General features: G+C 50.7%; 1 protein-coding gene and 1 long non-coding RNA gene across 3 annotated transcripts; one reads left to right on the forward strand and one right to left on the reverse strand.

Annotated features, from left to right (window-relative positions):
• Positions 1–51: 51 nt before the first annotated feature.
• On the forward strand, positions 52–11,664 carry LOC121494227. The gene is made up of 3 exons (XR_005988767.1): positions 52–120; positions 10,101–10,202; positions 11,614–11,664. It is a non-coding gene; the product is annotated as an uncharacterized LOC121494227 (long non-coding RNA).
• On the reverse strand, positions 5,738–9,584 carry ACP5 (acid phosphatase 5, tartrate resistant). 2 transcript variants are annotated; one of them, XM_041760436.1, is made up of 6 exons: positions 9,275–9,584; positions 8,082–8,170; positions 7,528–7,824; positions 7,185–7,312; positions 6,747–7,092; positions 5,738–6,348 (listed from the first exon to the last, which is right to left on the reverse strand). In XM_041760436.1, exons 3-6 carry the CDS (start codon positions 7,822–7,824, stop codon positions 6,076–6,078), a joined length of 1,044 nt encoding a protein of 347 aa, XP_041616370.1. In that variant the 5' UTR covers positions 8,082–8,170; positions 9,275–9,584; the 3' UTR covers positions 5,738–6,075. The 2 variants fall into 2 exon arrangements, with proteins under 2 accessions (XP_041616370.1, XP_041616372.1); XM_041760438.1 differs by lacking the exon at positions 9,275–9,584 and adding an exon at positions 9,056–9,168.
• Positions 11,665–15,241: the final 3,577 nt, after the last annotated feature.

Consider the following 15,241-nt stretch of genomic DNA (forward strand, 5'->3'; position numbering starts at 1 on the left):
CGAGCAGCCCCGCCTCCCCAGCGCACGTGCGTACTCGCGTTCCGGGCCGGCGGCGGGGTCGCAGCGCGCCTGCGCGAGGGCGCCTGCGCTTCTGACTGGTAGTGCGCCCCCGCGCTTCTGGTGAGTTCCCGGGGGCGGCGGTTACCGCCTTTCGGGAGTGAGAGGTGGTGGCGGGGCCCTCCCGGCGTTGGAAAGGCCAACCCGCCCTTGGCCGCAGCGTCTTCACTTGTCTTTTCTCCCAGTTGGAGCCCCAGCCCCTCGCAGGCCACCTGGATGTCCCCGCATGAGGACACATTCCAATATCTCAGTGCTTAGGAATTGCAAATACCAGTATGCCTGAGTCAGGGTGATGGGGGGCTTGCCCGAGGCTCTTCTCAAACTTTTTTCTTTTTAAGAGATTTTATTTATTCATGAGAGAGAGAGAGAGAGAGAGAGAGAGAGGCAGGCTCCCTGGGGGGAGCCCAGTGTGGGACTTGATCCCAGGCCCTGGGGATCATGACCTGAGCCAAAGGCAGGTGCTCAACCACTAAGCCACCCACCCAGGCGCCTCTCTTCTTGAACTTTGATAAGAGCTTGCGGAGCTTTGTAAAGTTTAGGTCTGACCCATTAGGTCAGGTGCGGGGTCTCAAAGTCTGCACTTCTAAGTAGCTCTCTATGAGGTCTATGCTGCTAGTCCGTGGACCACACTGAGTGCTGAAGTTATTATTTTAAAAGATTTTATTCATGAGAGAAGCAGAGAGACAGGCAGAGGGAGAAGCAGGCACCATGCAGGGAGCCCGAAGTGGGACTCCATTAGGGGTCCCCAGGATCAGACCCTGGGCTGAAGGCAGCGCTAAACCGCTGAGCCACCCGGACTGCCCTGAGTGCTGAAGTTATGATAGAAAAGGTTGAAGAGGCCTACAAAGACCAGATCACGTGACGTCTTGTGGGCCATATTAAGGACTGTATAGGAGTTGGGGGAGAAAGGAATAAGGTTTTATGATTCCCACAATTTAAGAAAGAGGCTGGACATAAAGGATAGATTACTATGCTCTGCGGTGCAGCATAAAAGAATGTGTGGATCTCAGAGGGTATGATGGTGGAGGGGGCTGCCAAACTGGTCTGAGAGGCTTGGGAAAGCTGCTCTGGGAGGCTGAGCCTCAAGTTGAAATCGAAGACTGAGTAGGAGTTACACAGAAATAGTACCTGCAGAACGTCTAATGGAGTGAAGGAGAGAAGGGAATAAAAAAAAAAAAAAATTACTCCCACTGGAGCTCCTGTGTCTGGAGCTGCCTCTCAGGGAGATGATTCGGAGGAGAAATAAAGGGTTGTGCTCTAGCCATGAAACAAGCAGAGAGGTGTGGAATGGGCCACTGGAAGTGAAATCTGGAGCTCAGGTGAAGAAGGATCTGAATGTGATTTTGGGAATCATTCACCCATGGAGGTTATTTGAAGCCTTGGATCCAGAGGAGGTCGCCTGGTTTCAGGGTGAGGGGCAAAGTATAGCAAAACAAGAGGGCTAATAAGGAGATCAGGGGCACCCCATCCTTAGATGTTAGGAGGAGGAGTCTGCAAGAACCTGGGCAGACCAGTGAGGTAGGAGGATAGAGAGGTGGATGTCCTTTCCCAGAAGCCTCCAGAAGAAGGTATTTCAAGACAGGGAGGGTGGTCAGCTATGTCACATGTGTTGAGAGTTTGACTAAGATGAGGAAAGTGAATTGAGTCTGTTGACTCCGCAAGTGTTTGGTCACTGGTGACCTTGATTAGAACTGTTTCATTGGAGTGTTCAGGAAAATAATTTGTAATGAGATGTATTTTAAGTTGAGCTATTTTCAAGATATCCCCTAGAGGGCAGTGTTACCTTTGGAACTGACTAGCGGACCCTTTTTCAGAGCTGATACAGACTCTTGCAGAGGAGGATGGGATCCTACCATAGGTTACCTTGCAACTTGCTATTTACCTTGAATAGTCAAAACACAAGTAGCTTTCGTTTTTAGTAGCTACACAATTCATGTTGCAACTCGGCTGTATGGAGTTGGACAATATGGACAATCCCATATTTGCTTAGGATTGCCGGGTTTGCTTGTTTCTTTTCTTTCTCATCCTACTTCTTTCTATTTCTCTCTCTCTCTCTCTCTGTCTCTCTCACTTTCTCCTACCTTCCTTCCTTCACAGCTTTATTGGGATATAAGTGACGGACAATAAATCGTATGTAAACTATGAAATTTCATATTTTGACATACGTATGTACCCATGAAACCATCACCACAATTAAGATAGTGAACATATCCATCATCCTTGAAAAGTTTCCTCGTGTCTCTTGGCTGTCAGTTCCTGCGCCTGCCCCCAGCCCCTGGCACCATCTGATCCGTTTTCAGTTCCTATAGCTTTGTATTTTTCAGAAAGTCCTGTGAACAGAATCATACATTATGTATGGTCTTTTGGGTTCAGCTTCTTTTGCTGAGCTTAATTCAGCTTGAGACTTGTCCATATAGTGTCTATCAGTGGTTTATTCCATTTGATCGCTGAGTTTTATATTCCATTGTGTGGATGGACCACAGTTTATTTATCTTTGCACCTGTTGATGGACATCGGGTTTGTTTCCAGTTTGGGGCAGTTACAAATAGCAGTACTCTGAACCATTTCATTGAGATCTTTGTTTTCATCTATTGTGTTTTATTTCTATACTAAAACATGTGACCCCTCTGGGTTCTATTTTTTTGTATACGGTCTGAAGCAGGGCTCAGGCTCTGTCTTCTGGGAAAACTGACCAGGCAAATAACACCTTTCCGTGAAGTTGCAGCGTCGCCTTCAACCTAATCACGTTCTCATGTGTTCTTGAATACGTTTCTGGATGTCCTCTGGATGTTTTCTCTGAGCTCATGTCCTGTTGTTTTGATGATGGTGCGTTTTGTAAGGCAGGTCTCTCACCTTTTTATTTATGATTCTTGGCCTGCACGGTTGTTGAGGGTGTGGCCTGACCTCCACGACAAGCTGCTGGCCGCAAGAGAATGCTGCTACTGACTGTCCTGGCACCTGGGGTGAAGACTGGAGTTGGGAAGATGATAATATCCATGATGGTTGAATCACAAGAGGTTGCTTGGGGAGAGTGAGAGGAGGTGAGAACCTGTGAGTGGCTTGAGGAGCTCTGCCATCCTGTTCTTTGACGTTTAGAAGGCATCTTTCTGACAGTGGCTGCGTGCTAGCTGGCGGTGTCCCCTGAGCTGGGTGGAAGGCCTTTGATGGCAAGTGTCCACCCTGCCTTATTCTTTTTGGTGCTCTTTGGGTCCTCAGCTGCCTGGCACAGGGCTTAGTACTGGCAGCAGTACTTGGTCGTTGTGGAGAAGGGGGTCTGGGTGGCAATCCTGCTCCCTGCCACTCATTCCCTGTGTGATCTTGGATGTGTCACTTCTCCTTTCCATGCTCTGGGCCCTGTGAACAGGGACATTGGGCTAATTCCACACTCTGGGCCCTGTGAACAAGGACCAATGTCCTGACTGACTTCTGATTCAGATCCCTGCCTGCCTGGAGCCTCTGAGTCAGTGGGAAGAGGCAGGGTAGCTGTGAACCACCTTCACTGTTGTGGTTAAGACTGAGGGCCTGCCACTTCCTGGGCAAGACTTTGGGCACATCGCTTAATTTGTCAAGTTTGTCTAATGTCCTCAGAGAAGCAAGGATGATTCTGGCCCTTGCCTCATGGGTCAGGGCTAGAAGTGATGGTGTTTTTTGGTACAGAGCTTGGCTGGTAGTAATGCCAGGCAGGTAAACGTGAGCTGGAAGGAACCCAAGACTGGCATTTTGGCCAGAGCGCTTTGCTTAATGTTAATAGGATCCTGGGCATCTGTAACAACTTCAACAACTTCTATAAAGTAGCAAATGGAAGATGCCACTTCCACCAAGTTCCTCTCCCTGGAGGTAATTCAGTTATATTTTGTTCAAGTTGTTATTTCATTTCAGTCAGCTGGGCTGACAGTTGGAGCCAAACAAGTGGGTCCCTGCCAGGTAGCAGCTGAAGTGACAGTTGAGGGCAGGCCAAGGGAGCAGTTTCTGTGACCTGCCTCTGGCTGGATGGCTCAGGCAATGTGTGGGTGGGTGTTACTCAACTCCCCCCCCCCCCCCCCCCCGGGGAACTGGGCTTCTCTGCAGCTTTCGACTCAGGATGAACATTCTGCTTTCAGCACTTATTGTAAGAAACAGGCCCTGACATATTTCTGCTTCTGGAAGTTTTCCTGCGTATGTACTTGCACAGATGTACACAAGCACGGGTCCAGGGGTATCCGCTGAAGCTGTTTTGGAAAGAGGGAAAGGCTGGAAAAGATTTCAATGGGTTCCAGCCAGGAGCCCGGGGCATAAGGTGGAAACTATCATAGAGAAGGGCTGTCCTACTTTTGGGAATGTATCCAATTTGTCCTACAAATGTATTTGTACATATAGGAAATGAATTTATAGAGGTATTTGCTGCAGCGACGCATTTGAGGATAGCAAAATTATTGAAAGTGGTTCAGGCAAACCTCACTAGATGGCTGGTTAGTTAGACAGTGGAATCAGTCAAGACCTCTGTTAACTGTAGAAAGAGCCAGAAGCTCCCCTAAGAGCTGATGGGCAGATCTCCAGGTATAACAGGCAGCAATAACAGTGCAAAGTGAATCTTTGGGCTGTGGGAAATGCTCATATCTGATTGTGGTAGTGGGTTTGTGGCTGTGTGCCTGTGTCAAAACTCAGTGAACTGCACACTTTAGATGTGTCAATGACGCGTCCATAAAGTTGGTTGGGAAACAACAAATAAGGTGCAGATCAGTGGGAGGAGGGAGAAAAAAAGTTCACATATGCTTTTATTTGAATAGAGAAATCCTGGAAGGAAACAAGGCATGGATAAAAAGTTATTTCCTTCCAGAGCAGGAGACAGAAGAACAGGGAGGGAAAGAGATATTGCACCTTTCTTTTTCTTTTTATTTTTTTTTAGATTTTTATTTACTTATTCACGAGAGACAGAGAGAGAGTCAGAGACACAGGCAGAGGGAAAAGCAGGCTCTCCGTGGGGAGCCTGATACAGGACTCGATCCCGGGACTCCAGGATCACCTGAACCAGAGGCAGACACTCCACCACTGAGCCACCCAGGTGCCTCTAAATTTTAGATTTTCAATCCACGTGATTGCATTACCAATTCCATACTGAGATGAGGAAAAAGGAATATTGTTATGAACAGTCGAGTTGTGGTTAGCAGAAAGAGCATGTGCAGAACTGTGTTGTGTATATCATGTTGTTTTGTGTAAGAAAGTTGGTGGGTGGTGTTTTTATTATGGAGGCATCAATTGGGACAGGAAAAAAATGAGGGGCGGGGCGGTGGGTGATCCTGGGGAGCTGGGCACATAGGAGGAAGGCCTGTGTGGCGTGGTCACCCCTCTTTCTGTTTGATCTTTTATTTTTTTTTAAGATTTTTTATTGTTTTGAGAAAGCATGAGCGGGGGTGGGAGTGGGGGTGTAAGGGCAGAGGGAGCAGCAGACTTCCTGTTGAGCAGGAATCCCAACATGGGACTCAATCCCAGGACTCTGGGACCATGACCTGAGCCAAAGGCAGACACCCAGCCAACTGAGCCACCCAGGTGCCCTCTGTTTGGCCTTTATTAGAATCACATCGATGTATGAGGCCAGCTGAGACAAGGAGGCACAGAGCAGCAAGTGGGAGAGCCCCGCCCCTCTCGGACCCAGGTGATGGGACGTGCCAGTAGGGGAGGAAAGAGACGCTCAAGACACACGTTCAGCCTCTGCAACTATTCTTTTATTGAATATTGGGCAGTGATAGAAAGATGCTTGATTCAGGAGAAAGCTTTCCTTCCCTGCCCCCACCCCCATTGCCTAGAGCGCAGGTCGGACAAGCCTGGCTTCAGGGCATGGCACTCCAGCTGGCACACGTGTCCATGTGTCTTTCACATATGTGAGCATCCTTGTCACAAGGGCCACCTGGTACCACAGCCCCCCTCATCTGTGGTTCTCCTTCTGCTCTGCTGTGGCACGGTGGGCCCATGAGAAAGCCTGCCCATGGGCACGGGTCCCAGCAAGGCCCACCCACTGCCTGGCAGGGAGGCCCCTCTGCCTCAGGCCTTAGCGTGGTGCACTCGTGGTTGCTGCCGCCTGGCTCGCCTTGGCAGTCTGGTCTTGAAGAGGGACTTGCCTGAGGCTTCAATATAAGTGACGCTCATCTCTTTGGGGCTGATCTCCACGTAGGCAAAGCCGCCCAGCGAGTCCTCGGCCCCATAGTGGAAGCGCAGGTAGCCGTTGGGGACCTTGCGCAGATGCTTTTTCGAAGGGTCCATGAAGTTTCCAGCCCCGCTCAGCACGTAGCCCACACCATTCTCATCCTGAAGGTACTGTGCACGGAGAGCCCCGGGTCAGTGGAGGTCTCAGCCCCTCAGTGAGGCTGACCATGGGCTTTGTGCAGAGTCTTAAGTCCAGGGTCAGGTCTGTACCTGGCCATGGAGTCACCTTGGGCAAGGACCAAAACCCCTCTGGGCCTCAGTTTCTTTACCTGTTAGCAGTGCATTGGTCCTACTTCACAGCCTGAGAACTGAGTGAGCAATTGGCAACTGGTAGCTAGTATGATGTCTTTTAGGAAACTCTGGGCTATTTTCCAGGTTAGACAGCATATAGCTTCAGGGACATTTGGGAGACACCCTCCCCCACCAAGCAGCAGGAAAGTCCAAGTGCGCTATGTGGCACACTGGCTGGGCTGGGGACCCCCTCCCCACCTCACCCACAGACCCCTCACCTGCAGGTTGTGGTCATGGCCACACAGGTAGGCGGTGACCTTGTACGTGGCCAGCAGGGGCATCAGTTGCTTGACCAGGCAGTGGGTGGGCCCATGCTCGGCGATGGACCACACGGGGTAGTGGCCGGCCACCAGCACGTAGTCCTCTTTGGCCGCCGCCAGCTGCTTCTTGAGCCAGGACAGCTGTGTGCGCGCCAGCCCCAGGTCACGGGGCCTCTCGGGCTGCTGGCTGAGGAAGTCATCCGAGTTGCCGCACAGTGTCACTGTGTCTAGCATGAAGATGGCCACAGACACGTTGGACCGTGGGACTTTGAAGCGTAGCCGGTAGTAGGGGCTGGGGAAGTTCCTGTGGAAGAGATAGAGGCAGTGGGGACACGTCTTGAGCATACAAGCCTGAGGTCAGCGTGGTGGGGCGCAGGGGGTTGGGGGCCAGCTCACCATCGCTTAGAGATCCTGGAGTAGGCTATCTGCGCTGAGACGTTCCCCAGGTGGTCGTGGTTGCCAGCCAGCACGTACCAGGGCACGTTACGGAGGGAAGATGCAGAGAACACATCCTCGAAGGTCTCCTGCAACACACAGAAGGGACACCCCCACCCCGGGGTCAAGCAGCTACCCCTGTGCTTCCACCAAGTCAGGGGCCGGGTCCAAGGGAGACACTGAGTGCTCTAGGTACCCACACATCTGCTTTTGCCCTCTCCAAAGTCAAAAGGTCGAACAGCTTTTCCACAGGTCCCCTCCCATCCCCCCCCCCCCCCCCCCGCCCCGCTCCAGTGGCACATACCCGAAACCTCTTGTCGTTGGCATCCTGCACACCAGAGAAGTAGAAATTGTCCCCCAGGGACAGGATGAAGTCTGTGCCAAGGATCTGCACGGTCCTGGCAATCTCCTTGGCATTGGCCATTTCCCGGGCTGTGTAGAACGGGGCATTGGGGACTCCTCCCCAGTCACCCACAGCCACAAAGCGCAGGACGGGGTTGGCTCCCGGGTTGGCTCCCGGGTTGGCTCCCGGGTTGGCTCCGTCAGCCAGGGGGAGCATCAGCAAGGCTTGTAGGATAAGCAACACAGTCCGTGTGTCCATCTGGGAAGGGAGAGAGCAGCAGGGAGGGCCCAGGACTGAGGCTTAGGCAATGGACCCTTGGACCCCTGCTCCAAGATCAGGGGAGACAGCTCCCTGCAGGGCTGGCCCTAGGGGAAGCCCCGGGGGAGTCCCTAGTTCCCAGGACTTGAGGGCAAGAGCCAGCTGGAAGGGTCAGAGGGTAGGCGGGGTCCAGAGGCAGGGAAAGGTGGCTGTGCAGGCCCAGTTCTGGCTGCCCTCATCCCACACCCAGCACTCACCCTGGGGGAGGCACTAGCCAGTCAGCGGGGGGCTCAGAGAGGCAGGTGAGCTCCTGGGCAGAACTGGCGGGTCACTGAGCCTTTATTCCCTGGGGCGGAAATGGATCATTAGTGAGGATGATGCAGTTTCTCCGAAGACTGTTCCAGAAGCCCTCCCCTTGGGTCATGTGAGCTTTGGAGTTCCCCAGTGCCGGACACGGGATTCGGGTGGGAGTCTGGCACACGAGTGCAGCCGTGCCTTCCATCACAGCCTCTGTGTTTGGCCATATGAGCTTGTTTATGGCCGGGGCCCCAGGCACCCCGTTATCCTCTGTGTGCTGTGGATGGGGCTGTATCTGTGTGCCCCAGCCAGACACATCTTGTGTGTCCATGTACTCCCAGGACGTGTTTGTCTGCTTGTGTCTGGGTGTGTCTGTTTCCTGTGTGTAGCCAAGCGTGCCTGCCTGGGTCACATGTCTGCTGTGTGCCTGGGAGTCCTTTGTCCCTGTAGAGGTGCGCACTGAGCCTACAAGGCCGGAGTGGTGTGCCTGTGACATTTGCCTGGGTTCTAAAGTGGAACTGTGTGGGAAACTGATTTGTGTCCCTGTGTTGTGCTGGAGTGGTGTTGTGGGGCTGTGTTGTGTCTCACGTGAGTTGTGTGCCTGCTGGGTGGTGTGTGTTTGACATCTGGGCTTGAGTCCCAGGATCACCACCTTCCCCCAAACATCAGGGTCTCCCCTTTCCAGGAAGTCCTGCCCACACCCTCCCCTGCTCCCCACCCCCATTCCCCACAGGAGGAACCCAGGCGGGGGCAGCTGGTGACACATCATGTGACCACTGAGTTTTGACCCTCATATTCTCAGCAGCTGCCTGCAGGCCCTCCGATGGCGGGCTGCCCCTAGGGGTATGCAGGTGGGGCGCCAGGGCAGTGGGGCCACCTGCCCCCCACCTCCCTGCCTTCCTCCTCCCGCCCAGGCTCCTCCCTGCACACTCACGACGGCTCCCTCCAGTCGGTTTCGAGGCCGACCCGGGTGGGGGTGGGGGAGCGCGGAGGTCACCGGCTCAGCGAGGTGAGGTGACCTGGCTCGGGTCACCCAGCTAGCTGCGCCTCCCGCCCCCGCAGCCCGGACAAACAGGAAGTGGGTCACCCGGGCAGGCGGAGCCCCTTCCCCCGGGGCCCCCCGCAGCGATCGCACCGGCCCCGCGGGTCTCACCTGCCGTCGGCGGGGCGCTGGGCGGACGGCTGGCTGTGGAGGAGGCCGCGGCCCTCCGCCCGGGGTGCGGGACCCGGGCGCCCAGCTGATCCCCGGCGGGGAGGGCGGGCGCGAGGCCCGGACTGCCGGGCCCTGGATCCGGCTGGGCCACCCAGTGCCGCCACGCCTCCTCCGGGGCGCAGGCGGCAGGCACATCTGTAAAATGGGGCTGAGCACCCCAGGGGCGGCCCAGGCCGGCGATCGGGCTCCAGCTCGGGCTGGGGCCCGGGCCCAGGGACCAGAGCTCCTCCCTGCGCCTCCTCCCGCCTCCCCTCCACCCCAGGCAGGCTGAGTCGCCCCCTTCCTTTACACCTGGGTAGGGCCTCATCCTGGGCCGGGTCACCCTCTAGTGAGGAAGTAGGTCTCTTCAACCCCAGCTTCCTGGTCTTTGAAATGGGTGTGAGGGCAGAAAAATCAAATCTTCCCTAGAAACAACACCAAATAGCCCAAGTTGAAAGGCCCCTTCAGGAGATCAAACTCAACCCTTCCCACTTCCTTTTGAGTGTGGACTGGACTCAAAGGAGTTAGTGACTTCCATCCAAAGAATATAGGACGGAAAAGCAAAAGTCAGGAATCTTCCAGTGGTGACACTTGGAGACACCACCTTAACTGAATGGGCCAGGCTGACATCCCTGGTGATCAGTCTCACTGACATCATGTGGCCCTGACATAATGGCACGAGAAGGGCACCTTGCCTTTGTGGGTTTCTTTCCAGCAACGTGCAACCACAGGCTAAGGATGAGAAAAATTAGCACCAAGGAAACACAAATTGGGTGATATTTTACAGAATACCTGACCTGCAAAGATGTCCCAAGCATGAAGAAGAAAAGTTTGAGAAAAGCTGTCACAGACTGGAGGAGACTCAGGAGACCTGAGAACAAAATGAAATGTGAGATCCTGGGCCAGAGAAGGGGTATTTATGGAAAAACTGGTGACATCCAAATACAGCCTGAATTATCATGGAGTGCCCTGCACCATCTTTTGCAACTTCTCTGGAAATCTTAAAATTATTCTAAACTAAACAAAAGTTTACATTGAAAACAGGCATGATCCAGGGCACCTGGGTAGCTCAGTTGGTGAAGCGTCTGCCTTCCGCTCAGGTCATGATCTCTGGGTCCTGGGATCAAGCCCTGTATCAGGCTCCCTGCTCAGCCAGGAGTCTGCTTCTCCCCCCTGCTTGTACTCTCTCTTTCTCAAAATAAATAAATAAATAAATAAAAAAAATAAAAATAAAAATCTTTTTAAAAAAAGAAAAAAACAAAACAAAACAAAAAAGAAAAAGAAAAAAACATGACCCAAGAAACCTAAAATTTTATTTAACACATATTGAGCACCCACTGTATGCCCAGTACTGGCTGACACAGCAATGAACAAGACAGACAGGAAAACCTGCTCTGTTGGGACAGGGAAATTTATGCTCTAGCTGTTAATTACTTTCTTTGGGGATGGGGTGGGGCATTCTCTATTTTATATTTTATGTACTGTTTGGATTTTTGCTTGAAAAGTCTTGTTAGTTGCTTTGCTTGACTTCCTCTTAACATACCTAAATGTGAAAATGTAAACCCAGGAAACAAAAACCCCTTTCCAGAGGCAGGGCAACAGGTGTCTTCTGGGGAGACAGGGAGAGAATGGAATTGAATCTGGGAACAAAGGGGACTGGGAAGGGGGCTTCTACTTGATCCTTACTATTTTCTGTAAGATTTTATTTATTTGAGAGAGAGAGCACTAAGAGAGAGGAAGGAGCAGGCTCCCCACCGAGCAGGGAGTCCAATCTGGGGCTTGATCCCAGGACCCTAGAATCATGACCTGAGCCAAAGACAGACACTTAACTGACTGAGCCACCCAGGGGCCACAAATGTTTTCTTTCAACAACAACAATAACAAAAAAAAAAAAAAAAAAAGGAGAAGTAGAAGGAAAAGGAGAAGGGAAAAAAATATCTGAAGCATTTAGGACTGTGTTAACATTGGCTTCTCTTTAAATGGAGGGTCCCAGGGTGTTTTAATGATTATCTTCTCTGCTTTCTGTGTTTTTTTATTTTTATTTTTTGAGATCACACAAAATTTATTATTAAAGACATGGTCTTTATAAAAAAGTTAGAAAATACTGAAAAACAAAAACCATTACACTCACCAGTAATACCTCTGCCTGAGAGTCATTATCCATTAATATATTTTTTCCTTTCAATTTTGTTATTCCTACATTTGTCTTCAGAAAAATGAGATACTAGTGATACATATCATTTTGTAGCCTTTTCAAGTGTTAACATTTTCTTTTTTTTTTTTTTTTTTTTAATGAAAAGGTACAAGGAAGGGGATCTCTGGGTGGCTCAGCGGTTTAGCACCTGCCTTCGGCCCGGGATGTGATCCTGGAGTCCCGGGATCGAGTTCCACATCAGGCTCCCTACGTGGAGCCTGCCTCTCCCTCTGCCTGTGTCTCTGCCTCTTTGTCTCTCTCTGTCTCTCATGAATGAATAAATACAATCTTTTAAAAAAAGAAAAGAAAAGAAAATGTGCAAGGACACCTGGGTGGCTCAGTTGCTTAAATGTCTGACTCTTGGTTTTAGGTCAGGTCATGATCTCAGGGTCATGAGATTGAGCCCTTCATCTGAGTGGGTCCTGCTTGGGATTCTCTCTCTCCCTCTCCCTCTGCTCCTCCCCGTGCTTGCACACACACACACACACACACACACACACACACTTTCTCTCTCAAATAAATAAATACATAAATCTTTAAAAAAATAATCAAAAAGTGCAAAAGCATGAGCACATGATTAAAACAAACCAGACTGTGCTGAGCATATCAGGAAACCTGTGGATTCCTGGTTTTATCTCTGTGGTCACCTTGTGAGTTCTGAATAAGCTCTTATCTTTCCATTTGCACAATGGAGCCCTGTTCTGCTCATTTTCTATGCAGGTGGATCAGGATTTGGCTCACTCTTGCCTTGCTTCCCAACACCAACGTCGTCAATCCTATGGTTGAGTTCCTCCTTTGGCTTCTGCCCTCCCCGCTTCCCCCTCTCCCCTTGTGGTCACACTCCTGGGCCCTCTCACCCTTCCTGGAATAGAGCCTCACTCTGGCCTCAGGGCCTTGGCGCTTGCCATTCCACTTGCCTAAAAGACCCTTCCTTCCCCAGATACTCTGTGACTCCTCCCCATTATATCCAAGTTCCTGTAACCTATCTAAAATGCACCCCACCCCCAGCTGACCCCCTCTCATTCTCCTCACCCTCTGTAGCCCTTATCACTGACAAACCACATACTGGCTTATCTCATTTTCTGTCTGTCTCCCCACCAGAATGAGCTCTTAGGGGACAAGAACTTTCTTGGTCTGGTTCACTGCTATTTTCTTTGGCATCTGGAATCTGGAGCACACAAGGGCCATTGCTGAGGAATTATTTGGGGAATGATGGAATGAAGGAATGCCTTCAGGACACACTCTTCCCTCCTGTCTGAGTGTCTAGCCTCCTCCCCCTACTGTCTTGGCTTCATCCCTTGAGTGAATTCCACCAACTCCCTTACAGCTTGCTTAAGTTCTAACCTTGTTGTTGTTATTGTTATTATTGATGCTGTTGGTGGTGGTGGTGGTAATCTGCCCAGGGCAAAACTCTTGGAGAAATTTCAATGGCCCTGATTACATTCTGCATCTCTCTCATGTCTAGGTCACAGTGCTCAAGTGACACTAAGGACAACTAATTCCCACCTCAGGGCCTTTGCACTTGCTGTTCCCTCCACTGGGCCACTCTCCCTCATCTTTTTGTCAATGAGTACTTGGCTTAAATGCCATCTCTTCATACTATCCTGACCTCTTGACTCAATTAGCCTATGCGTATCACCCACTCCCCAGTCTCTACTGTTGTCAGGCACCCCTTCCAACCTCCCCACTGGGAGTTCCTGTGAAAACAGGTTTGAATGGTCAGGCAATGTACACACAACGGGGGCAATGGGGGCACAGTGTTAACATGACCTCTGGCAAGTGCGGGTCAGGGAGGGACGCTGTGCACCAGACTACCATGTGTGGTGAGGATAGTCCCAGGTGGGAGGCAAATAGACAGTATCAGGAGGTAGAGATAAGGAGTTAAACAGGGACATAGGACCAAGGGCTTGGAGCCATGGAGTGGATTTGATCTGGTGGTGACAGATTTGGAGGATGGATTCCAAGTTGTGTATTTACAAGATCAGTTTGCAAAAAAGCAAGACAAAGCTAGATCTGTATGTATATCATCTATTTATCTATATTAGATTGTATCTATCCATTTGGCTATCCATTCATTTATCCATCTCTATATCTGTCTGTCTATATATCCATCCATCTGTCACACTATATTGTGGTTCAGAACTACATGTGCTGGTTGCTATATGCCAAGAAGAAATTCTGGTCCCAATAGGAACCCAATTAAAAGTGGTATCCCTGGATCACCTGGGTGGCTCAGTCGGTTAAGCACCTGAATCTTGATTTTGGCTCAGGTCCTGATCTCAGGGACATGGGACCAAGCTCCCAGGCGAGGTAGGCTCCATGCACAGTGGGGAGTCTGCTTCTCTCCTCCCTCTGCTCCTCCTGCGCTCTCTCTGGAGCGTGCTCTCTTTCTCTCTCAAACAATTTAAAAAGTGATATCCCTGGGGAGGATTGCTATAGGAAATTATTACTTTCTACTTTATTTGTTTCTTTACTGAATTTACCTTTAAAAATTATAAGCTGGTAATATGTGTGTGGTAAGGGAAACAATATTTACCTAAATAATCATTCATGTGATGAAAGCACAGATGACTGGGTTGATTGAGGGTGAGCCCACAGTGAGGGGAACCTCCATGGGCTGGTGTGATCAAGTCAGTGATTTAGGGTGGGTGTTCAAAGGTGGTTGAGCCTGGGGGAGAGGTGGGGAGCTCTGTGGCCATCTGCCTGGCTTCAGATTCCAGCCCCTCTGCTGTCATTTAGCTGTGTGACTAGCGGCTGGTGACTTTACCTCTCTATTCTTTCATCTCTAACACAGATGATATTACAGTTAGTTGTTCAATACAGGGTGTTGTGTGGATCAAAAGACCTGCCACGGATGAAATACGCAGAACCTCACCTTGTGCACAACAAGCACTCGATATAAGCAGTTACCACAGTTTATTGTCATCGCTGTTTTTTTTCCTAAGATTTTATTTATTTGAGAAAGAGAGAGCAAATGAGAAAGAGAGAGAGAGAGAGAGAGAGAGAGAGAGCATGAGCAGGAAGGAGGAGACAGAGGGAGAGGGAGAAGCAGACTCCCCATTGAGCCAGGAGCTTGATGCGGGGCTTGATTCCAAGACCCTGGGATCATGACCTGACCTGAAGGCAGACACTGAACCAACTGAGCCACCCAGGCACCTCTGTCATTGCTGTTTTATGTGTGTTATTAGTATAGACTAGGGCAGTGGCAATTTGGATAACCTGAATGTGTTTAAGAAGAAGAAATGATAGATTGGGAGACCAGCTCATCTCAGTTTGCCTGATTTTAGTACAGAATATTCCACAGCCCGGGAACCCTCAGTCTTAGGTAAAATGGGAGGACAGTTGGTCACACTAAGATAAATCTTGGGGCCCAATGGTGAGAAGAAGAAATCTCTGGCAACTCTCAGCTTTTGGGCCTCGTGAATGGGAAGCACCCCAAGGAAGAGACTGAGGGAGAGGAACCATTTTTGGGGAAGTAGACAAATCCAAATGTGGATGTATTGAGTTTGAGGGACATCTTGCTTGTCTGGGTGAGAGAGGACAGGTTTTCCCGTGGAAGCTCAGGACAGAGGTCCCCACATTTTGTTCTGAAATATTCCGAACATACAGCAAAGCTAAAAGAATTGTATAATTGGGGGATCCCTGGGTGGTGCAGCGGTTTGCTGCCTGCCTTTGGCCCAGGGCGTGATCCTGGAGACCCTGGATCTAGTCCCACATCGGGCTCCCTGCATGGA

The sequence above is a fragment of the Vulpes lagopus genome, chromosome 7, assembly GCF_018345385.1.
Source record: "Vulpes lagopus strain Blue_001 chromosome 7, ASM1834538v1, whole genome shotgun sequence".
Lineage (NCBI taxonomy): Eukaryota > Metazoa > Chordata > Mammalia > Carnivora > Canidae > Vulpes > Vulpes lagopus.